At 34.9% G+C, this 25183-nt stretch overlaps 1 protein-coding gene across 1 annotated transcript; it reads left to right on the forward strand.

Moving 5' to 3' along the window:
• LOC137388914 (4-hydroxyphenylpyruvate dioxygenase-like) lies at window positions 1–24200 on the forward strand. The gene is made up of 12 exons (XM_068075411.1): window positions 1–56; window positions 3830–3856; window positions 4364–4426; window positions 5481–5585; window positions 7024–7069; window positions 9039–9121; window positions 9986–10182; window positions 10489–10729; window positions 15585–15656; window positions 16982–17098; window positions 20231–20353; window positions 23721–24200. The coding sequence occupies exons 1-12, from the start codon at window positions 54–56 to the stop codon at window positions 23793–23795; spliced, it is 1152 nt and encodes a 383-aa protein (XP_067931512.1). The 5' UTR covers window positions 1–53; the 3' UTR covers window positions 23796–24200.
• The last annotated feature ends 983 nt before the right edge of the window (window positions 24201–25183 follow it).

Below are 25183 nucleotides of genomic sequence, written 5' to 3' on the forward strand. Positions count from 1 at the left end.
CGCACCCGAATATAAAGATTGAGGCTACGCAAGGGCTACATTTTTCCGGCATCATGGTAAGTATCGGTTTTGTATATTTCGTTGCATTAGTTTGAATAACTATACGCTGGATTGATATATTATTTTGTATATCTAAATAAAACAATGTAAAATAATAGTTTGTTTCGTTCGTATGTTCAGTGTTAGACGATAGCGCCTTATATATGCTAGCAGCAGTGATAGAGTTCGACAGTTGAAGGTAGTGGGACTCGACGATTACAGGCTCTCAGGTCTAGGCCCTACTTAGCTGATAAGAGCAAGTGTGCATAAACAAATAGGACATATGGAGGACATATAAAAATGTTTATGATGAAACAGATTTCATAGGTTCAGAAGAATGTAATAGAAGTCATATGGAAAGGTACATACTTCTAACAGGGCTAGATTCATTGCAGCTAAGGGTGACGCGTTGGTGGGTTTTTGAGAAGCTTAAAAAGTAATATATCTAAAATGAAACAAATTTGATTACGCTGTGAGTGTATTTACACCAACAAAATTTTCTAAGAATTGCTAGGGAAATCCCAATAAAATTTATTGAAATTTTAGGCTTGCAAAGCCTTCATCTGTGGGAAAACCACAATTTGCCTGATTGATGTTTAGCTTGTAATGGCAACACTTAATGTACCCTGATGCAAATTTGGAGATATTTGGTAGTCAGATTAATAATTCTCCTAATATTGAGCTCATGACGTTTATAGAGGATGCACTTGCAAAGTACACGTATTTAATTAACACTATTTGTGTTGTTGTGGAAGTCAGCGCCGACTAGCCACTTGCCAGTGGGTTCTGCGTACAAGTTGTCTTACACCGAATGAGTAATAGCTTTCATCCACAACTGTAATTGTTGCAAGCAAGGTGACTGGTGAATGATTATGGCTCTTTATTCACACAAGCTCATGCTGTTCTTATTGCGTAATTCTCAGTCCTTAGTTCTGCCATTCGTAGTATCAATTGTTCTGTGCTCTTTGTTCTCTCTCACTAGGATATCTTATCTTGTTGCATATCCTTACCCCTCCTGCTTAACACTGGTGCACCTTTGCTTATATAGCAAGGGCTGTGTGTTAATTCATGGGCTTTCTGCGCAAGCTGGCCTTTGGGCTAATCCAAGAATAGTTGAACACTTATGATAATTAGAAAAAGCTCAGCTCAGTAAATCCATCACAGTGTTGTAAACATTAGGCCAAAATGACGAGAAATTGTATTTTATTGTATTTAGTGAAGATACATATCTGACTCAGTGACCTCAGCCCATTATTTCCTGCATCGCTACCATTATCTCTGAGTTTGCTTTGTCATAATTATTGTTCCTAGTTTATAGTATTCTAGATATATTATGTGCAAGCGAACTTAGATCAGCCATATTGTTATTAACTTTCACCCACAAAATGGTGTGTATAAAAAACATTCCAATCATACTATCTTTAGAGTAGTCCATTTTGGTGCTATAAAATTCAAATAAAACTTTATAATGTAATAAATCATACATGTAAAACTTGATAACTTTATAAAAAGTATCTTTTCTGTTGTTTATTGCCGTATTAATTTTGTTAAAAGCGCTGTCATAAATATAAAATAGCATTTGGTAATCTATGACATTCTATGATAATCTAATTTTAACAACTATAACCATGAATATATCGATCAGTATGAGTTACTAAGATTGGTCTTGATTTTTGCACTTCTTTCAAACTCATATTAGTCAAGTTATTTAGTAATAATACCACCTGAAGGTTTTTATTATTGATATGAGTTTGAATCCCCTACGATGCAATATTTTTCCTAACTTCCAACCGTGGCTTCAGACGGATGAACCTGGCTCTTATTATAGTAAAGATTTTTATAGAGTAATATTGCTTTTTCAGTTTTCATAAAAGTCTAATATTTTTAAATCAATTTGCTCGCATTGGAAATGTTTTAATCAGTAGTAATTATTTGATGGAGACGACCACAACTAAATCAATATAACCAATTGAACTGTTAATGCAGCAAAAGTGTGGTTTTTACTGTTGCGAACTGCAAGAAAAAAAATCAGACCAAATATGACATTAGGGTACCATTTACCTTGTGTCTCGCAGTTCTTATTGAACAACACTTATATTTTTTAAGTAGTGTTTAATGATGGGTTGAGTATTCTTCTAGGAATAACTCTTGAACTCTGTTGACCTCTGTTGACCTATTTGCATGAGTCGCAACTTGTTGTCGCGTAAACCTTTCAATCCTGAGCCAATCTTTGCTTGGTCACTGCATTGGTGCAGCTTGTGGCACAAACAACATAGCAAGTATGATGCAATATTTCACTGTGAATGATAATGGCTGTTTGCTTTTCTGATTATGTTTTAGTTGTGAGATGTGTAAGATTTTATTTCACTTTGAACCTTTCAGAGTTTATGGCAGCCCAACATAAAATGTTTGTTGAAAACAGGTAGCCAGCATTTTTACCTCAACTAGAAAGCCTGATTAGCATCTGGCATTAGGAACTGGATGCTTGACAGATTTTGGATAGGATTCATGGGGCCATCAATTGATATCTCTATGGAAGAGACTTCTCATTTTTAGCTAGTTGTTTTTATTTAGTTTTTATTTGTGAGAGATTTGATTAAAAATCATTCTTAGGGATCTTAGCACTCCGCATCTTATGTGTCTATTATTTCTCTTTTAGTTATCTACCTTCCTTTGTGTGTGTAATTTTAATTAAACAAAATTTCTGTTGTCACAATTGTTTTAAAATAGCCTTTTGAGTTTTTGTGTTTCTCCACTCTGATCATTCTTTAGTTTTTTTTTACAGTAGGACTACTGAAGGTATGCATTTTCAGTACTTTTATTGTAATGTGATTTGACATCTTGTCAGAATCCAGCGTTTTTTGGCAATTTGGTTTGATACTATTTGCATAGCATCTTGGCACTTGTGTACATTTTACACAAACATACACTTTGGCTGCCATTCTCGCTAGATGCGTTGTTTTATAAATTGCCAAGAAACAATGCTTATAAAAACTTATAATTGTTGCTTCAAATGCGTATTATTTGTAAAGAAATGGATTTGATAAGATTTTCTGAGGTTTATTAAATGCTATGACTTAATAGTTGAGCTGTTTGTCAACTTTATGAAAATAATTAGAAAACAATAACATAATCTTCTTTGCTTTTCAATGACTAGTTAACAGTCTACTTGATAATAATGACGATTGAAACATAAGCACCGTTTTGAGCACATTTGTCATGATGTTTTATAAATTTTGAGGTGAAAAATTTATCAGAGTTCATGGTATTTGTAAGTCATGCATCAATTACAAAAGGATGTTTTTCAAGAGAACCCGGTTGAAATGGCACTGAAAATCATTGACATTGTTCAGTTTTAGCAGGTTTTACGATATACTTTGCATCCATACTTTAGTCAAAATTGATTATTGAGGATTAATTACTATGGAAATGTTTTCCTATGCATATTTTGACTTGCTTTAGTCCGGCTTTATTAGCAATGGACACAAATTTATTTCAGAACTTCTTAATAATGTTTGAACTTTATCACAACTGCATGTACAATTAATTTTTCCACGAAGTAGTTTTCTGGCATTAGTAGACAATCCTTACACCTCGATGCGCCAACATACCCTGCTCTTTTTTTACACAATGTTGACTTGCACAAGAAAGATTATACCCACCATTTATTTGGTAATTTCTTTTGATTATTATTAATTTTTTTATCTTTGGTGCAATAGTAGCGTCTGTTAGATTTGTGTCTTTCTTTACATCGTGTTATTACATATATGGTGTTTTTCTTGTGTTGCAGTCATACTTTGAGGATAAGGGTGCTAAGGTACGTAATGTAATCACGTGATGTATGACTAGTTATGGATTACTAAATGCCAATTACCGACTAATTTTGAGTTTGTGCTCAGTAATGTTTCCATGAATACCCGACCTTGCATGTGTAGAGGCATTCAAAAAATAACTTGTTTTAATCTTTTAGTAAATTTATTTCATTATCCATGAAGTCATGCAGTATAATAGCAAATCTGAAATTGTATATTAATAGTTATTGTTTATATAGTTCAATACATGTAGAAAAAAATGTATTCCTTACAATAAGGTATTTTTAAATGCTGACACATTTTGAAACAAACAATATGATTATAATTAATTACTCTATAACTTAAATGTAACAGATAATAAATATAAATAAATTTTTCTTTTACAAAATAATTTTTCGTACGAAGGCAGCTGAAGTTGAACACTTGTTGTTTGATACGGGATCATGTAAATTTTGTTTAAGTTTTGGCATGATTCAATGTCAGGATGTGACACTTGCTGGTTATGCTTGTAGCCAGAGGCTGGCAAAATTGTCGACTTTCATCATGTAACTTTCTGGGTTGGGAATGCTCTGCAGGTATGTTCCATTTTCCTACCTTTCTCAATGGGAGTTCTTAAAGGTTGACTTGCAATAAAATTCACATTACAGTTATTTGGTATCAAAAGATTCACCATGTCTTACTCTGTTGTGTTGTAGGTGCCAAATATGTGAAAATGTGATTACAAGCTCTTAAAAGCTCAAAAATGAAAAGCCACCGTAGATAGGAATATCCTTATTTCGATGGCGTAGCCATGAAATTTGGTTATTGTCTTGTCAGTCACGTGATGTTCTCACGTGAATTGAAAGGCCAATAAAAAGCTCAATATAAAACTTATCGTAGCAGTAGTTTATGACAAACACTTCGGGTTTTACTGAAGACCCCGTATCAAATATAGATGCTCGCTACTTTACAGTTTTGTTTCGGTTTGGTCTAATCGGCTGTAATCTATAATCGGTGTAATCTGATCATGTGACCCAATACTTCGCGAATAATTTCTGCAGCACTTTTCGATTATCACAAGTGACCAACAGGCTCATCATGATTATCAGGCAATAATATGTACTCATTCAAGCTAAGGCTAAAAAATTGAACGAATTTTTACGGTAAGTTATAGAATATCACTGCTAAAAGTGACAGCATTATGATGACGATAAAATAGATGCGTAAGAACAATAGACATGGTTTTATTGAATGCGTGAAGTATATTTGTGAAAATATTTCGACGAATAAGGTTGCACGAAAGTGTAAACAGAAACCATCTCTCACAGCTACGTCACATTTGAGCCGTTTTGGAAAGAGAATCCAAACTACGGCGGTCTCGTGCAGCTGCGATTAACTGTTCGTTTTTGAGCTTTTAAGAGCTTGTAATCACCTTTCCACATATTTGGCACCTACAACATAACAGAGTAAGACATGGTGAATCTTTTCATATCAAATAACTGTAATGTGAATTTTGTTGCAAGTCAACCTTTAAGATTTGATGTGCATTAGCTAGTCCGTTTGTCTGTTTTCCATTTATTCACATTGCACATCATCTGGCTTCACGTAATTGTAATTCTCATATTCATGCCTCTACCTATTCTGTTGAAGGCGGCATCCTATTATTGCACACGAATGGGCTTTAGTCCTTATCTATATCAAGGCTTAGAGACAGGCTCAAGGGAGACAGCGTGTCACGTTGTTAAATGCAACAAGGTCAGTCCGTAACTTACATTTTTGAACTAAAAGTTTTGTGATTGGATATTGGCCCGTTAAACTAACAAGGCCAGTCGTCTATAACTTACCTTTTACTACTAACAACGTTTGTGATTGGTTCGTAGATCATCCTTACAAACTAATAAGGTCTGTGATTGGTCTGTAATTTACTCTGTTATACTAACTAGATCAATTATTGGTTTCTACCCTACCTGTAAAACTAACAGTGCCAGTTGCTGCCTATGTAACCTGTCTACCCTATTAAAGTAAGGCCAGCCAATGCCCTGTAACGTACCCTTTAAATTAATAAAGTTAGCCATTGGTCTATAACCTGCCCTATTAAACTGATGATGCCGGTCACCACCCTGTAAGTTACCCTTTTGACTAGCTATTGCTTCTTAACTTTAATCATATACAGCCTCACTTCTTTAGTGCAGTGCCCCTTTATTTCCTTAGACTTAGCCCTGCGCAGGGTAGCCTCACTGTCTCAAAGCGGTAGGCTACTCCTTCGTTTTTTTACACTTAACCCCATGCAGGGTAGTAACTCCGTGACTGTAAAGGGTATCCCTTTACTGTCATAGACTTACCGCTGTGCAGGGTAGCCTCACTTTTTCAGTGCGCAACTCCTTTATTTCTTTAGACTTGACCATGGGAGGGTGCCCTCAGTTGTTTAGGTTTCATGAAGTGCATTTTCCTCACTATTCATTATTTTAAGATGCGTCTAGAGAGATTGGCAACAATGTTCTGACAATACTAGCTGGTGAGTCCAGCAGTGGCTGGCTGTCCACACGCGAGGGTGCTAATGCTTATTATGATAGTTCTATTGTTTCAGTTTAGACTCTCTCTCTATGCTCTTTGTTAAATTCTTATACCTTTGTCAATGTTGCTCAAAGCTTTTATAATACATATTCTCTTTGGCTGGTGCTACTGTTATGTTATGCCACTAACATGTATGGTCATGTGAGTGGTCTATATTTGACAAATGAACAAGTGAGGGCAAGAGGCATGAACATTTGGTGTGCGCAATAAGTTGCCAGATAGATGTTTTTTGCCTCTCCAAGCACATCAATCAAACTGAAAAGGCGTGTAGCGCCATTGTAAATCACTGTTTGTCACCGTGGCATTTCATTCATTTTCAATTTGGACAGTGTTGAGCTTGGTTTTATAATGAACACACAAAAAACTTATTAAATTGCCACAAGCATGCATACATGATTTGCTGTTGGTTTTGTGACAAGAGTTGTGCACTCTTGTCATTCTAATTAGATCCAGAAATCTTTGTTTACAAATGCATTGTTGGAGGCTATCAGAAGAGACAACCTTTTCTAAGTCTTTTCTACAAAAACTTAAAAAAGGTCTTTTCTACAAAAACTTAGAAAAACCAGTTTTTATTTGATTTGAAATAATGGGCACAATGTAATGTTTGGTTGCTTTTCAGATCCTCTTCCGGTTCATGTCTGGCTACAACCCCAACCACCCTAAAGGTAGGAACATTGGCCACTCCATATTATGGTTACACAATTCAAGTTTATTATGTGATTCTCCTTCATAATTACTTTAACTCGTCTGGCCTTGCATATAAGCATCCCCAGACATTGTTGATCCTGAGGTTAATCTTATAGTTAACGGTGACTGGAGTGGATTCTATATTATCATGTCATTCTAATTGTTACCTAATGTTGTTCATGATATGCTTCATAATACTAACAACTATAAGGGAAGTTCGACATTGACAGTTTTTCTGAATCTTCATAGGGACAGTTTTTGCCTTTCAATATTTATGTAATTTCCTTAAGACCCTGATTGAATTTCTGTGTCTGTCAGAGGTGTCTACAAGGCTTTGAAAAATGACTCGATTCGTCTCAAAAAATTGACAATTCATTTCCCAATTCTTTCACATCATATGTTGTGTATGAATTGATTCAGTTAACAATTCATAGTAAAAACATCACAATTCGATTCTCAATTCTTTAGCTATCCTAATGTCATTTACTCGATTCAATTCTCCCAAATAAACAAAATCAATTCTTAGAAAAGTTCACCTATGTCAATGTGTATATCAAAATAACAATAACCCACAATTGCTAATTTAGCTGTTGTATTGACTGTTTGTATAGGAAATATCATTTGTTTCTCTAGCAATTTCATTGCTTTTTCGGGTCGAATTAGTCATGCTACCAGTTTTGCTCGCATACTCTCCGTATTTTTGCTGCAAAAGCAGAGTTTCTGTCATACAACCTCAGTTTGAAGTTTTCTAGAATCTGAAAAAATTTTGCACAAAAATCAATAGATTTGAAAAACAAAAAAAATGTTTAATATTTTTGTAGTTCAGAGAAACCAGCTGCAAAAAAGCTATTGTTTTTGCAGTTTGACCAAAACTCAGACACACATTATCTATATAATTATATATATATACAGTCAAACATGGATAACTCGAACTTCACGGGACCGAGCGAAGGTGTTCGAATTATCAGAGCGTTCAAGTTATCAGAGCACTGTCACAAGTCCATGTATTTACTTATTTATTAGTAGATACATGTACATGTACAAACTATAATATAAATCAAAAGCACAAATGGCTTGTTTCAAATTAAATGCTTCTAATGTAAAGTTTAAAACGTTTTTATCAAAAAGTATAGAGATTTTCCTATCACTTGAGATTGGTTTGTTGTTTGAGGTGATGTTATTGCCAGGACGTTTTTTAGATTGACATTGGCAAAACTTGGTAATACTGCGATCCATGATCATTGTTTTTGTATAGGTACAAAGGTGAGTCGTTATATAGGCTTTTTGGTAGAATGAACAATATTCGTGAGCAGCTATGAAGCCTATAAATAATCTTATTGTCAGTGAGCAGGCAACTCATAAAGTTGGTGCGTAGTACATATTATTGACCAATAAAATATACGAAAAACGATAAAATATATGTCTTTTAAAAGTGTGTCTGGACACTTGGGACAACATGGGACTGCACTGACATCTTCACTTTGGCGCACATCAAGTAACAGATTGTGTTACTTAAGACATCACTCTCCGTGATGGATTTTTTGTCAACGCAGTAATTATAAAGAGGATTGGTGCATTTTGACTTGAGTTATTCTGCTTATTGAAAATAGAGAATCGAGTCAATTCTTCTATGGTGACCGTAAAGACTCGATTCAATTCTTACTGGTAGGATGCTCCAAGTGAATACAATTCTACAGTGAAAGATACCAGAGAATCAATTATTTTCAATTCATTTGTGAGATGAACCTTAAGGCTTGCCTTAGCAAGCATGTTAACTCAAGTGCTCATCACTGCTGTCAGTATGATGACATAAAAGTATATATGAGTTCTACTTATCATGATTGAGCTGGACTAGGTGTCGACAACTCCAATACTTCTTTTTTGTCAATGGTTTTTGCTGCTGATTGCTGTAATATTTACTTTTCAGTTCATTATTCTCTTTGGCAGATATGTGCGAACACCTGACAAAGCATGGAGATGGGGTCAAGGACATCGCCTTTGCTGTCGAAGATCTGGATGGCATCGTAAGAGTGAGTTATCATCATGATGATAAGAAAAGAAATTCACTGTTTTATGTCTGATTGCTGCTAGCTGAATGAGTTATATCAACCTTGAATGTATTCATTCTTACTGAATGATTTGGTGACAGCACAAGTAGTTGTGATTATCTTCTCTTGTATGAGTAAGATCTCATCCATGAGACTCACAGAAAAAGTTTACATATTCATGATACACTAGCATTAGTACCCAGCATTGCCTTTGTGATGGATGTATTTACAATTGTATATTACAATATATCTATCTTTTGTCTATTTACCTACGTGCATCTATGAGTACATATAAAACACAAGGTTTACATATTTTTGATACATGATCAGGTCTGCTGATTTGTTATGTTTTTTTTAATGGTTACTCTTTCGATTTCCACAACCATTACCCCTGAGTAGCGCAAGAGCTGCTTTTATCAGCATAGCATCATCTGTGGAATGCGTGGTTTTTAAAATCTGAATTTGTTTGCTATCCCTTTCATTTGAAACTTGAGCATTTAGATAATAACAAACTGTGACACGATAATTGAAAAATGCGCTCATTTTTTGTGGAAGATATTATGTTAATATTGTACTTAATGTTAATAAAAAAAAGAATTTCTTGAAAGATCTATGAATTGAATCAGTTATTCAGATAGCATGATTACAGAGGGTACACCATGAAACTGTTCCATTGATCTTATGCAAATAACTATTATTCAGATAAAACAGGTATGCATATAGATTTTTGTTTACTACTACATAGGTTATTATACAATGTATTATCCAGATAATCATAGTCAGTGTAAGCGTATATTAACAACATCGTCGCTTGTAAAGTATAAATAAATATATAACTTCTGCCAGGTTGCCAAAGAAAGAGGAGCTAGCGTGGTGCATGAGATATGGAGTGAGGAGGATGAGCACGGAGTGGTTAGATTTGCAACTATACAGACATACGGTGATACCACACACACATTTGTTGAAAAAACCAACTATAAGGGAGAATTTCTGCCTGGATATAAGGCAAGCCCACAAAAGGACGACCCATTGGCTGCTAGTCTGTAAGTACATAAATGTACCTTGTTATAAACTAAAAACGATTATAAATGTAGATACTCATTGTGTGTAGAGTGTTTTAACATGTTTTGTTACACACATCTTTATTGATTAATTATTATTAATAATCAATTAATTAGTTATTCTCTAAATACTTCTGGGCAATATTCCATTGGTTGGCTTCCTTCTTGTTGGAGTTCACAATCCAGGGTGAGGATGTGTATCGAGCATATTGTATTAGCGGTCTCCACGTATTTTGTCTAATACCATACCGATATTCTGTAGCATCCTGTCGAGTTTTGTCTTTGCAGCCCTCCATCAGGCCTCCTTTTTGTGGACCACATTGTTGGTAACCAGCCAGATGAGGAAATGCAGTCAGCTGCTGACTGGTACGTGAAGAACCTCATGTTTCACCGGTTTTGGAGCATTGATGACAAACAGTTGCACACCGAGTACTCGGCTCTCAGATCTGTGGTTGTCACCAATTTTGAAGAGACAGTGAAAATGCCTATCAATGAGCCAGCTCCAGGCAAGCGCAAGAGCCAGATACAGGTTGGTGGTCGGAATATATTGTCAATGACGATAAGGGTTAAATTACTAGCCACACAGTATTAATTTGTTCCGGTGTGGGCATTGTAAGGCAAAAATGTCGTGTAGAGTGGTATAGAAACCCATAATAATTATCTAATGCAAACACCCCCTGGTAAACAACATCAAAATTTTATAAACGTGTACTTACTGTACATATTAAAATTAGTAACAAAATAGTATGTTAACCTTGGTAACTATAGTTACCTACAGCTGCAATAAAATGTAGCATTACAATGTACTATGTGCAGTTTGTACCGTGAGGAGTTCTTACCGTCAAAGCAGGCATATAACATAAACTTTGAATTTAACTTAAATGGATTTTGCTTCAGTATTTAGATTTTGCTAGTATGTATTTTACTAAACATTAACTTTGTCACCGTCTAAAATTTTATTACCTACCTGTTTCCGGTTTCGTTTTTACTATAACTTATAACAGACAATGCTGAAGGGAGGGAGACTGAGCATCATATCTCTTTCATGCGTTGTGGGAGGGATTTCAGCAAATAGCATATTGGCATCTTTGTTATTCCAATGTATTCAGCACACCTACTGTCAATTTGAATTTCGAGAGAAATTTTTGTTGATGTCGACTGGCGAAAAAATTCATATTGCAGGGTCGGAAAACATCGTATCCCACATCGTAAGGTGAAAAAATCATATCTCGGGGACATCGTAACTTGGGGGTGCACTGTACAGCACACAGAGAAAAGTAATAGGTAGTAGTAGAAGACATAGTCTAGATTTTTGTCTAAATTTCAGTAACTACATTAAACGCCCCTATAATGTAAACCAGTAACGTAAGTCCACTTAACGTAAAACATTTATGTAAAGTTTTTGCTTCGAGTTACGTAACAACTTCCATCTATATGTATATCTCAGTGTTTGTCATATGTCATCCAAATGTACAGTTATAACGATAAAGTTATAGGAACGAAAATTCTGCTTTGCGCTGAAATTGAACTCGAAACCGCAGTTCTGCAGACAGGCATATATTCATTAGACTACACGTCCAACTAGCCTTACTAATGGATAATTGTGCACATACTCATTACACTGGTTAAAATATGCATGCTTAAGTGCTGACGAAAATGCAATTGGTTACTACCAGCACGCTTGAAGATCATGATTGCTTGAGAAATCATGACGCGTAACACAATGGTTACAGGCTGGCTTCAGAGTGAAAATTTAGACAAGCTCAGGTTAACAGCTTAAGTTACTCAAATTTGCGAATCTGCTAATTTTGTCATTGGCTAATTAGTCAACTTAGCCAATGACAACTACACTACCCGCTACTGTTTATAAGCTGTTTTTATTACCCGTGCAACGTACCTGTTTATAAGTTGTTTTTTTACTACTCATGCAAAGCTGGGCATACACCTAGCATAACCTAAACAGTCAATCTGTTGCAAGTTCTCAAATTTGATTTGAATCATGGGAGTCCGTAGTTGTCCCTAAATATATCGTGTTATCTTTTTCTCAGCTGAGAAAATCTCATTTGAGAATATGATTTGCGATATATCTATTATATATACTAGTACCCTGGCAGTCTAGTGTGCTGGGAGAGATTGTCAGGTGCGCCGATAAATCAAAGAGAATATGTTGCGGCGCGATTAGTCAGAAATACCTTAAGGTTGTCCATTGGTGCAGGTGTTAGAGTGTTGGTTGGCCAATCTGAATGTCACGAATTGGAGTTTCATTGAAATCAATATTTTATCCTAACCTTGAACCGTGGCTTCGAAAAGGCTCTAACAGGCACAGCATTTATGATAGTAAATACCGTAAAACCTCTATTTGACTGCCACTTCATTTGAACGCCACCTCTGATAAAATGTCACTGTAGGAGATATATTAAAAACTATGGCGCCATCATTTAGTTGAACATCACCTCTATTAGACCGCCACTTTGACATTAGTTACCATAAAACATCTGATTGAACGCCATGGCGTTGTATTTTTCATCTCTTCCCTATGATGGCGTTTAATTAGAGGTGGCGTTCAAATAAAGGGCGGCGCTGTATTTTTCGAGTAGCTTGTCAAAGTTTTAGGAAGATAAATTTAATCGTTTTGCGGGTGAAGCAATGCTAATGTCACCTATATTTCACACTCCTTTTTTGCTAAACCGCTTTTCATAAACGTCGAAGTATCAGCCCATGTGAAGCAAGGAACTACTTTGATTATAAATTTTTAGCATGGTACTGATATTAATTATTTCAATGGTTTCGCTTTCAGAGTTTTAAAGAAAAAAAGCGTAAAGCTTTGGAGTTGAAAGATGGACATAACACCTTTAATTTTTAAAGACATTTTTAACATTTTACTGTTAGTATATGCCATAATGATGGCTGCTATTAGATTGTATTATATTCCTGAAGAGTATTCTCATCGGTCATCAAAACGCTTCAAAGTTTGCAGGTCAGATTGGAAACCACCTTATGGATGAATCGGAAGACGATGGATTGGATTTAGACTTATTGACTTCGAATCAGAGTGTAATTCTGATGATTGTAATGATCGATTTTCTCAAGTATACCATCCCTAAAATCATGGCAACCACTACAGTAACAACCGAAAAATACATTGTTATTGATGTAACTGAGTCATAAGTAACATTTTGTGGACACTCTTTTACTGATCATTTGCTATTATGAGTTCATAAAGATCAAAGAATATCAAAGTGGCGGTTTAAAAGAGGTGGCATTCAATTAAAGGGTGACATTGTATTTTTCAACTCTTCTATAGTGGTGTTCTAAGGTGGCATTCAAATAAAAGTGAATCTCAAATAGAGGTTTTATGGTATGTTTGATCTTTACAAACCCATAATAGAAAGTGATCAGTAAAAAGTGTCAACCAAATGGTACAGTACTAATAATGGCTCGATCATGTCAATAGCAATTTATTCTTTTTCTGTTGCTATAGTGGTTGCCATGGTTTTAGTGACAGTGTACTTGAGAAGATCGATTTTCACAATCATCAGAACTCTGACTCGAAGTCAATAAGGTCTCAATCCGATCCATTGTCTCCAGATTCATCCATAATGTGGTTTTACAATCTGACCTGAAGACTTTAAAGCGTTTTGGAGAATGATGAGAATGCTCTTTAGGAACACCTTACGTTCCTTATGTTATTATCCATTATTAATCCATTGTTATGGCGTACGAAAGTCTGTTTAAAAAGATTCAAGCTCTTAAGCTTTATGGTTTTTTAAACTTTGAAAATGATATCATCGAAATAGTTAATAATTGTATCCAGCTAATGTTTCACTTGAAGTAGTTCCTTGTTTAACTGGGTCTGATACTTTCACATATATGAAAAACAGTTTAACAGAATTGCTGAGGCCGACGGCATTAATGTTGCCTTAAGGAGAGGGCAAAATAAAGGCGACATTTGCATCACTCTGGCAAATTTAACTCGTAAAAGGGTTAAATTTATCTTTCTAGCTAGTTAAAAAATACAGCGTCATCCTCTATTTGAACATCCCCTCTAATAAAACGTCACTAAAGGGAAGGGTTGAAAAGTACAGCGCTATGACGGTCAACTAGGTTTGACGGTATATATTTTTGTTTCTATTTTAGACTTACACATTTGTTTTTCATTCTAGCATTGACCTTGCTGTTTAGAAAAAAAGCGAACAACATCATTCTAAATTGATGTTTGAAGAGTTTGAGCTCCCCTTAACATAACCTTAAATCATTGTAGTCATGAACCATAGGCCATGTGAAAGTGATCCAAAGGGAAAAATGTCTGTAAAAACTGATGATATCACCGTTACTGCCCAGTCATTAAAATTAAAAAGTTAGGTTTAGTTTTTCGGCCTTTCCTATTTGAAAGGCCGAACGGGTGAGTTTGGGATGATCTGGGATGTGATTTTGGAATGAATTAGGCAATCTACAAGTATTTTCCTGTTTGCATATAATGTAAAATCGCTATTCTTTAGTAGTTCGTTCTTGGAATGGCTTATTTACATTGTAGGAGCGTGCACTGTAGTGTTTCGACAGGAAATTTATAAAATATTAAGTGGAAGCTGCTACAGTTCAATATAATCAAATTGAAACGGTTTAAATTTCAGTTATTGAGCTTTACTTTGTCCATTTGCAATTTTTATTTGTGTATATCAAAATTTTTATGGTAAACTGCAAAGAAATAATTTGTGAGAAAAGTTCTTGTAAAGAACCTTTTTTACAGTGCATTTTCATACGTTGAGATGTGTGATCGGATTGGTCTGGTTGTACATGAAAAACCTTACATAACCACGAAAAGTTGATATCCTTATTTGACACAAGCAAGAGAAAAAGTAATGAATGACAGAATGGCAATGAATGACTCATCAATTATTTAGATTTACAAATCATAACCTCAGCTTTATTTTGTTCGATTAACTAAAATAAGCTTTAAAACTTAATGAACTAAGACATAGCAGAGTTAATTAACATAAACAAAGTAACATAAGCAATATAGAGCTGCTGACAATATAGAGCTGCTGACAATATAGAGCTGCTGACAATATAGAGCTGCTGACAATATAGAGCTGCTGACAATATAGAGTTGCTGACAATATAGAGCTGCTGACAATATATAGTTGCTGACAATATAGAGTTGCTGACAATATTGAGTTGCTGACAATATTGAGTTACTGACAATATAGAGCTGATGACAATATAGGGCTGCTGACGATATAGAGTTTCTGACCATATAGAGTTGTTGACGATATAAAATTGGTTAGCCGCTGATTCAATGTTTGGTATTTAGTCCATACAAGCTATTTGATGCAGTTGGTAATTGAACAAGGGAAAACAATGACCACTGGTTTTCTTTCTCACAGGAGTATGTGGACTACTATGGCAGCGCTGGAGTGCAGCATATAGCCATGAGGAGCAATGACATCATCAGTTCAGTGAGTACCCAGTGACAACATTGCTGATTTCATTTCCAGGAGTTGCAAATCACCAATTTAACTATCCATGTTACCTGAGTTACCTACATGTAGTTTAACAACTTAACTATCCATGTACCTGAGTTACCTACATGTAGTTTAACAACTTAACTATCCATGTTACCTGAGTTACCTACATGTAGTTTAACAACTTAACTATCTATGTACCTGAGTTACCTACATGTAGTTTAACAACTTAACTATCTATGTACCTGAGTTACCTACATGTAGTTTAACAACTTAACTATCCATGTTACCTGAGTTACCTACATGTAGTTTAACAACTTAACTATCCATGTTACCTGAGTTACCTACATGTAGTTTAACAACTTAACTATCCATGTTACCTGAGTTACCTACATGTAGTTTAACAACTTAACTATCCATGTACCTGAGTTACCTACATGTAGTTTAACAACTTAACTATCCATGTACCTGAGTTACCTACATGTAGTTTAACAACTTAACTATCCATGTTACCTGAGTTACCTACATGTAGTTTAACAACTTAACTATCTATGTACCTGAATTACCTACATGTAGTTTAACAACTTAACTATCCATGTACCTGAGTTACCTACACGTAGTTTAACAACTTAACTATCCATGTACCTGAGTTACCTACACGTAGTTTAGCTAATGTACACAAGAACAAGCATAAACAATTCTAATAGCTATCATTGACAATATCTGTGCCGACTTCTCAGTGTAGTTTGCTTTTTGATATGTAGGATGTCGGTGATGCGTAGCTTTGATAGCTCTTTGGTTTTTGTTACTATAGAGTTATCTGGTATCTGTGGTAATTTGACTACATTTCATTGTTATGCATCTCAATGAACCTACATGCTGTCATTTTGTACCTTTTAAACTTTCTCATGAAGATGCCGAGCCAATGCATTGTAGAGGCTAACATGGAGCCATTTAAGTTAAGTATTATAATTACCATTCGAGAGGTTTTTATTTGGTGTGATGTACCTACTGCCTTAGAGTTATCCAGCCAGTTAAGTCGCTACTGCTTAGGGCTATCTCATTGAGATATGATTGTAACCACGAAACCTTATATTTTCTGTAATGTAGCCGTTGCCATAGAGTTATTTATTACTGTTCAGTAGATGGTGCCATAGATCTATCTAAATTATATATTGTAATTTATCCCATAGACTTGTGTGTTATACATGATGTAGACATTATTAAATTAGCCATATTTTATATTAATAAATATGGATTGCAAGTATTGGATGGAGCTTTCTGCCACCCTAAAGCTCAATCAATTGTCTTTAACGCAGATAAGAAACTTGAGAGCGAGAGGACAGAAGTTTCTGCAAGTGCCAAAGACTTACTATATACAGCTCAGGGAGAACCTGGCAAACTCAAAGATCAAGGTTGAGGAGTCATTGGATGAGGTAGATAGTTTCCCTGTATTGGCTGATATTTCTCGTCCTTGAGCGCAGATTTTCGGTGATGGGTCATGTTAATGCATGAAGGCTGATGACAATGCTTGCACATATAATTTGGTTTTTATTTTGGCTTGATAGATTTGACTATAGTCAAGTTACCTTGATATCTCAGAGGTCTGTTAGAATGTTTTCAAGTAGTTGAAACTCCACCGTATTAGCATTAAAAACAAAATCATTAACTACATAAACATTTGTTGCATGTTATCAGTGTGTTTTGAAATAGTTCATTATAGAATTGCTCACTTTTCAACTTGGTATTGCTGTTCCCAAGCTTCTATATTTTTTACCTATCGAAAGTTATAAATTATAATTGTTGTTACTATTCTTTTTATAGTTATAGGACTTGAACAATCAAATTTGAAGTTATCTACACTTATCTAACTTTTGTTATAACCCACTCAACATCCTATGTGTGAGTGTAGGAATTGTGTAGTAACTAGTTTTACAGAAGGAAATTATAAATCTTGGCTTTAATGGCTTCAGTACTTTAATAATATCATCAAACTAAATGAAAAAGTATGGCTACTTTTATTATAATCGCTTGTACTGTATCTGCTTTGATTGCTAAAGAATTAATTTTTTCTTTTAAGCTGCTATAAAATCAAGTCATACGAATTTCCTAACGTCTCGATTTTATGCCTTACGATTTTGGAACACGAGTTGAAAAATAGTTTGTTTGTCCTTCTCTTACAAAATTTACCAACTGTTGGTTGCTTCATTTTTGGAAGTGAAAAACAACCAAGCTAGCATTTTTGTATGGAGCGAGCATATTTACTTATTTCCTTGACAATAAAATTGATTTTTAAAAGATTACTTTTTTAAGATGATTTGCAAACACCTTGTCAGTTTATTTTTTGACCTCTTATGATGTTAAAATACCTCACATAGCAATTCTGTTGTATCCAGACTTCTTGTATATCATTTTCATTGTATATATTAATCTTTGTCCAGCAGTTAGTAAAATCGAGAGCATGCATAACAACTTCTTGATCTTGTCATTTAACTTTTTTAATAGGATGCACCGTTAGCTCTCAACTTGGTTACATGTAGGTTGGTTTACGAAGGTATACGTTAAGGTGCTAAAATATAATTTAGAAGGTTCTAGCACTTATAACATACAAGTTACCTGCTCAGTGATACCTGTATTAGGCACATTCAGTAAGAAAATACAAAGTACTCGCTTGTAACTTTACGCATGTATTATACTCGCTCATAGCTTTTATTATTGGAGCTTTATTGAAAGTCTCAAATATTTTATTATCATACTATTGTAGTAAAACAAACTCTGACATTCTTTATGCCAGCAAACATCTCTGCGTGTTAAAGGTCAACTGACAGTGTTTTAAAGTTGCATCAATTCATATCAATATAATCACGATATTACGTTTTTCAGCAATCATTTTGATGTTAGAAAACTATAAAAACCGTTTTGGAGAAAAAAACGATGCAAGCTCCAGGCTGTGACATGTGGCTGTCATTTTTTTAGCAAACAACAGACTTATGAATTATGTCAATGCTGATGATTAGCCGATGCATGAGTGTGAGACAAAAAACACTTCTGACTGCTATTCTTGAACATTCTCACCCATCTAGGCGCTACGCTACATTGATAGGGTTACCCAACACAGCAGATAGTTATAATGCAAGGTCGAATCAGATTCCGCAAATGCCAAAAAAGGCCACATCATAGTTATATGTTTAAAACTTGAGCTATGGCTATAGAATTGCACTAATTGGCACTAAAGTGTGGACGTCTTGTGGACTGCACCATCAAAACATTCTCCCTTCGCACAAATAGGAAGTTTAAAAAATTGTTTGTAAAAATCAGCTATTCTTGGAAGTCATCTGTTTACGCATGCTCTTATTCTTACGAGAAAGAATTTTTAATGGACAATTTTAACATATTTCTAGTTTAATTGTACTAATTGTAATATACGGTATTATATTTATTTTTACTTCAACAATATTTTTTTTGTTTACTTCAGATTATTTTTTAAGAAATGTTTTTTTTTTTTTGATTTTGTCGCTTTATTTTTATAACATTAATTTATAACCTCAGGAGTTAAATAGGAGCAATGTTCAGTTGTCAATACGAGAAACTTAAAAAGTTAATTGATTTTGTGCATCAAATTATTGCTTGCCAGATAGAGTAGATAGGCCGATAAACATTTAGCTGTTTTATAGCACAACCATGGTCAAGCTACGCCCTTATCTTATCTTTTGAATATAAAATATTGTTGAACAACTACATACAATTCCCTCAGTATGCGAATCTTGTATTATATGATGTCAGGTTCAAGCAAATATCAGAATACCTGAAGTAATTTTCATCAAGTTATGCTTGAAATATTTTGACATATTGCTGCGTTGTAAGTGAATGTGAAGAAGCTGGTAAAAATTAAAAATAAGCAATGAAAATTGTGAACCTAATAAGTAAAGCATTAGTTTAAACTTTTCTAAGTTAGAGAAAGTTGCATCAGATATTTTATCATCTCGCATTGCTTCATCTGCAGCTTTTTTCTCTCTGTTTTCAAGGTGCACTAACAAGAAAAACCTGCTGTTATTGGTTATTACTACATTAATAGATTCTTTTATAATTAAATATTTTACTTTTAGTTTTTTTACATAATTTTATGCTTCAAGCATTTAGTTTGCTTTAGCATTAAGTTTTGATGCTTTATGTTATGTACTAAAGATCTATTGTAGGAATTGATTTAAATGAATCAGAATGTATTCTTACAGCAATATCTGCCCTGTTACAGCATATTTAAAACAGATCTTGGATCGAATAACCGAGTGTGTAAACGTTTGACTGGTTGTAGGTGCTTAGTGACCTCATAAAGAGAGGTAATCTTCAAAATGTTGCACCCATCAAAGCCTGTTAAAACCAACCCAAACTTTCCTCTTGTCTTACTGAGCACAATTGCGAGACATCGTAATGCCTATAATCCAAATGCACATTATGCTGTTCTAAACTTAACACATTAACACTGCACTAAACTTTTGGTACGCTAGCTAGTATCCTGTGAAGGTTGTACTTCCTTCAAGTTGGGCAAAAATACTGATGTCTTTCTGTAGCTCGAAGAGCTCAACATTCTCATTGACTATGATGACAATGGTTACCTGCTGCAGCTTTTCTCTAAAAACATGCAGGATCGGCCAACGCTCTTCCTCGAGGTCATCCAGCGACACAATCACCAGGTAATATTTTACAATGCGTGTCACTCAAGAATTTTAATGCAAGTAGAGATATAGCATTTTTATTTGAAAGGTTGTTAAAGAAGAAATTAAAGGTTGACTTGCAACAAAATTCACATTACAGTTATTTGGTATCAAAAGATTCACCATGTCTTACTCTGTTGTGTTGTAGGTGCCAAATATGTGGAAATGTGATTACAAGTTCTTAAAAGCTCAAAAACGAAAAGCCGCCGTAGATTAGAATCTGTTTATTTATCTGACGTAGTCATTACAGTTTGGTTATCGTCTTGTCACGTGATGTTCTCACGTGAATTGAAAGGCCAATAAAAAGCTCAATATAAAACTTATCGTAGCACTAGTTTATGACAAACATTTTGGGTTTTACCGAAGAACCCATATCAAATATAGATGCTCGCTACTTTACAGTTTTGTTTCGGCATTGTCTAATCGTCAAGTTGTAATCTGATCATGTGACCCAATACTTCGCAAATAATTTTTGCAGCACTTTTCAATTATCACAGGTGACCAACAGGCTCGTCATGATTATCAGACAATGATATGTACTCCTTCGATCTAAGGTTAAAAATTTAACGAATTTTTACGGAAGTTATAAGATATCAGTGCTAAAAGTGACAGCATTACAATGACGAGAAAATAGATGCGTAAGAACAATAGACATGGTTTTATTGAATGTGTGAAGTGTATTTGTGAAAATATTTCGACCAATGAGGTTGCATGAACGTGTAAAAAACCCGAAGTGCTTGTCATGAACTACTGCTACGATAAGTTTTATATTGAGCTTTTTATTGGCCTTTCAATTCACGTGAGAACATCACGTGACAAGACGATAACCAAACTGCAATGACTACGTTAGATAAATAAACAGATTCCAAAATACGGCGGCTTTTTGTTTTTGAGCTTTTAAGAGCTTGTAATCACATTCCCATATATTTTGCACCTACAACACAACAGAGTAAGACATGGTGAATCTTATGATACCAAATAACTGTAATGTGAATTTTGTTGCAAGTCAACCTTTAAGGTCGTCAATTCGATCAAACCGTTGTGAACTTTAGCTCATTGGGCTTAGAGACATTTTAGTTTATGTCCTCATGGGGCTGTTTGTTGACAGTCACCGTCTTCAGAAAAAAATTGGACAATCAGTTATTTACTCTTTTATAACTGAAAATAACCCTATGTGTACATAGCCATAACCACTCAATGTTTATGGTTGAAGTATTTCTATAGTATTGTAATTGCTCACATAAAACTTAGGACATCTTAGACATGTGTTCGGATTCTATATACTATATACGTATGGAGTGCGTGATCAGGTAAACCTGTGATGTTCAGATTCATTCGCATATACCTTATAATTGTAGATTTACAGTAGTTGTTACCATGATTAAAGTACAGAGAGTAACCGAGTTGGATACACCATGTTAGCACTTGATATGTCCATCTATATCAATGCATCAGTAAATTTTACATGATTTTGTACTTTTTACAGACCCTTGTACATGATCTCTATAAATGTTTGTAGGTTACCATAACCGAACATTGTCATATATGAAACTCATATGATGTGTACTAACATTTTTTTGTTGGATTCGTCAGGGGTCGTTCTGTAAATGATAGAGTACTTACTTGCATCAATTGGATATTGAAGATCGATTACTTGTTGAAGATCTATATAAATATTTTTATGTTATCATAACCAAACATTGTCATATAAGACACTCGTTTGATGAATGCTAACAATATTTTTGTTGGATTCGTCTGGGGTTGTCCGCTGATTGAGAGAATAATTATTTGTCGATTGTATAGCTGCATGTTGAAAATAACCCAAGTTAATTAAGGGATATGGTTAGGACAAAACAAATGCTCATCCTATACCCCATTCAACAGTTATATATTTTGAGAATTCAAAGGCCCTCTTAGAGTTGCTTATGGAAGACGTAAGATTTTCCTAATTAACTCTTTTGCTACTGTAAGCCGATGTATTGGCTTTCGCGGTAATATAAGTACTGACCGTAAGCCGATGTATCGGCTTATCAATAGGGTTTAACTTTTTTTTCATTACGAAGCCCACACATTAGCTAGACCAATCAAATTATGTTTCTAATGAAACAACCTTGTTGCCAATCACGTGCAACCAATAGAAAATCTTTTTGCTTGGCAATGCCATTTCTAATTATTTAAAAAAAAGAGGAAAACCATATCAGTACTGTCATGGCAATAAGAAACACACCACGTTCAATCAACGCAAAGAAAGCTTCAGAAATTTTGCGAGAGTCGGATTCATTAAAGAATTTTATACCTATCTTGTAGAGAATTTTGTTCTGAATAAGATGCATTTTACAGTAAAATGATATCTGTCTTGATTCTCGAGATATTACTTAAATACTAGCGGTATATCGATTTTGCGAAAGTCTGTATGCATTAATTTGGGCAGAATAATCATTCGGTCAGACTTTAATGCGGTAGTGAAAGAGTTAATGGATTTTGCTGAGACCCAGCTGGCATGCTCCATCATGTCATATAACAGGAGTATGAGCCATGCGCTGTGTTGGAAGGTAGAATGTCTGTCACTGTGTACTGAGAGCCCTTGTTTTATTGGTTAGCAGCACAAGTAACTATCCAATCAGAAGCTCTTTGTTCTGGTTAGTCGCTGTGACAGATTTGTTTACCAGCGAAAGACAGGTATTCATGTCCATAAGTCAGCAATTGATTGCATTAAATAATGCATTATTCTCTCATCCTTGTCTTGAATCCCTAACATGTCTGCTCACAGTTTTTAATCCATATTTCTTTTTTTAAATGTGTAGTTTTCTATCATATTTCTTACCAGGTGGTTTCTTTACTTGGGGTTTCTGTTTTTGGTCCCATCCACTTTGAGGGTAATTTTAGTCATGAAATTCCAATCTTGGGCATGACAGTTTTCTAAACCACTACCTTTTTATCCTACTTATGGCTGTTCTAGTATTTTTTGCTTGCGACCATTTTATATTCCTGACATATACTCATCAGATTTTCTATTTTTCACAGGAAGTTAGCACTTAGTATTTAGTAAAACCTACGACGTAAATACTGCGTAGGTAGGTTATAGGTATATATGCATTTATTAAAACATCAGTTAATCTCCAGCTTTTAACATCCGGTTAGGCAAATACACTGTCTAGGGCTTTTATGATGCACAGTAGGTTAGCATCTCCTGAAAGATACTTGGTTGACTCCAACCACATCTGCGAGGTGACGTAGTTGGAGGTAATCATAGTTGGACATTGAAAACTTTTTGTATTTCTGATGCTTGTTTGGTCGCTTTAAAAGCCATCTCAGAGTCATTACACCTTAAAACTTGGCATTGCAGGGTTTTGGAGCGGGTAACTTCAAAGCTCTGTTTGAGGCGATAGAGCTGGACCAGGGCGATCGTGGAAATCTCTAAACTCTCAGTCTTTGGTAATTCTTTGAAATCCTGTCGTTCTTTCCTTTGAATTTGTTCAACATTTCATTATTTGCAGTCTTTTAATATTATTTTTTTTATTCCTGTTTGGTTTTGGCTTATACCTAATCTCATTTTGTGCAACACTACTTTATACCTTCTCTAGATCTGCTGTTTGTGCTTGCTTAATATTTTTAAAGGTCTTTGGCATAATTTTGTCGCGTGTTCTACATGTAAATGTCACTCTACTTAGCTGGTGTTGTCTCTGCCTCTCAATTGTACGGTGAAGGAACAAATTATTCACTATGAAAGAACAATATTGTCTTTGATTATTTATTCATATTCCATTGTGTATGCATTTATATGGACATTTTATGAATTTGTGTGGATTAAAAACATTGATGTTGACTCGTCTCAGTTCATGGCGGAGTTGTCGCATAGTATATCGTATTGCGCAAAGATTGTTACCTGCCTATGTAACTTTTTAGCTATGCTTCTGAGCATTAAAAATCTTTGGAATGTAAAAGCGCAACCAGCTATTGGTTGAATATACCATGTAGCCATTCAGCCATGACACCTGCTCACAAAAGTTGCTTTTTGTAATCAACAGCAAAGAGCAGACAACTACCAATTGACAAGTCTTATTTGCTATGCTAATAAGCAGATGAAACGCAACTCAGTAAGAATAGATATATTTTCCCAAAAATTGCATGTTTTGCTACTGGTACATACAAATAGTTATATTTTCTATGTAGAGTTGTTGAGAGATAACACGCGTTTTAAGTTAACGCTTATATCATGCTGTCTACGCATGTTATCATTCGGTAGAACAAAAAAAAAACTTTTCGCACACATGGTAGAGAAAAATGTTATTCTGTTAGTGAAAATTGCCTGACTTGGATAAGAGCTTGTCTTTTTATTGATGGCTGGAGCTATTGACTCTTGCCTCAAAGAAAACACGACTCTAAGCAAGGCATTCTTTGCTATGCGCTCACCAAATATTCCACAAGGGAAAAGCGCCGCCTGCAATTCGTCACATGCTTATATAGCTCCGTAGCCATTTACATGGTTGACTCCTATAGGCCCACGTACTTGCGGTGCTACCTCTCAATACCAGACTGGCAAACATAACCTAAGTTCCTGCAATATGAATATACAACAGTGAGACATAGCTGCGATCGATGATCTCATGGACTCGAGGAACTTGGCCCGAGGTCATGGGCAACAAGATTAAAAGATTAAGTAGCCAGAAGGTTCGTTACCCTCCTGCTAGGGCATAATGAGGTTGTGAAATCTATGTGAATATGTTTTCATCCTTGTATATGTTATATTGTGCCACACTCCATTCTCTGGTAAACAGTGTACATGAAATTATACACACAAATTTCTTT

Source organism: Watersipora subatra, chromosome 2 (genome assembly GCF_963576615.1).
Source record: "Watersipora subatra chromosome 2, tzWatSuba1.1, whole genome shotgun sequence".
In the NCBI taxonomy this organism is placed as follows: domain Eukaryota; kingdom Metazoa; phylum Bryozoa; class Gymnolaemata; order Cheilostomatida; family Watersiporidae; genus Watersipora; species Watersipora subatra.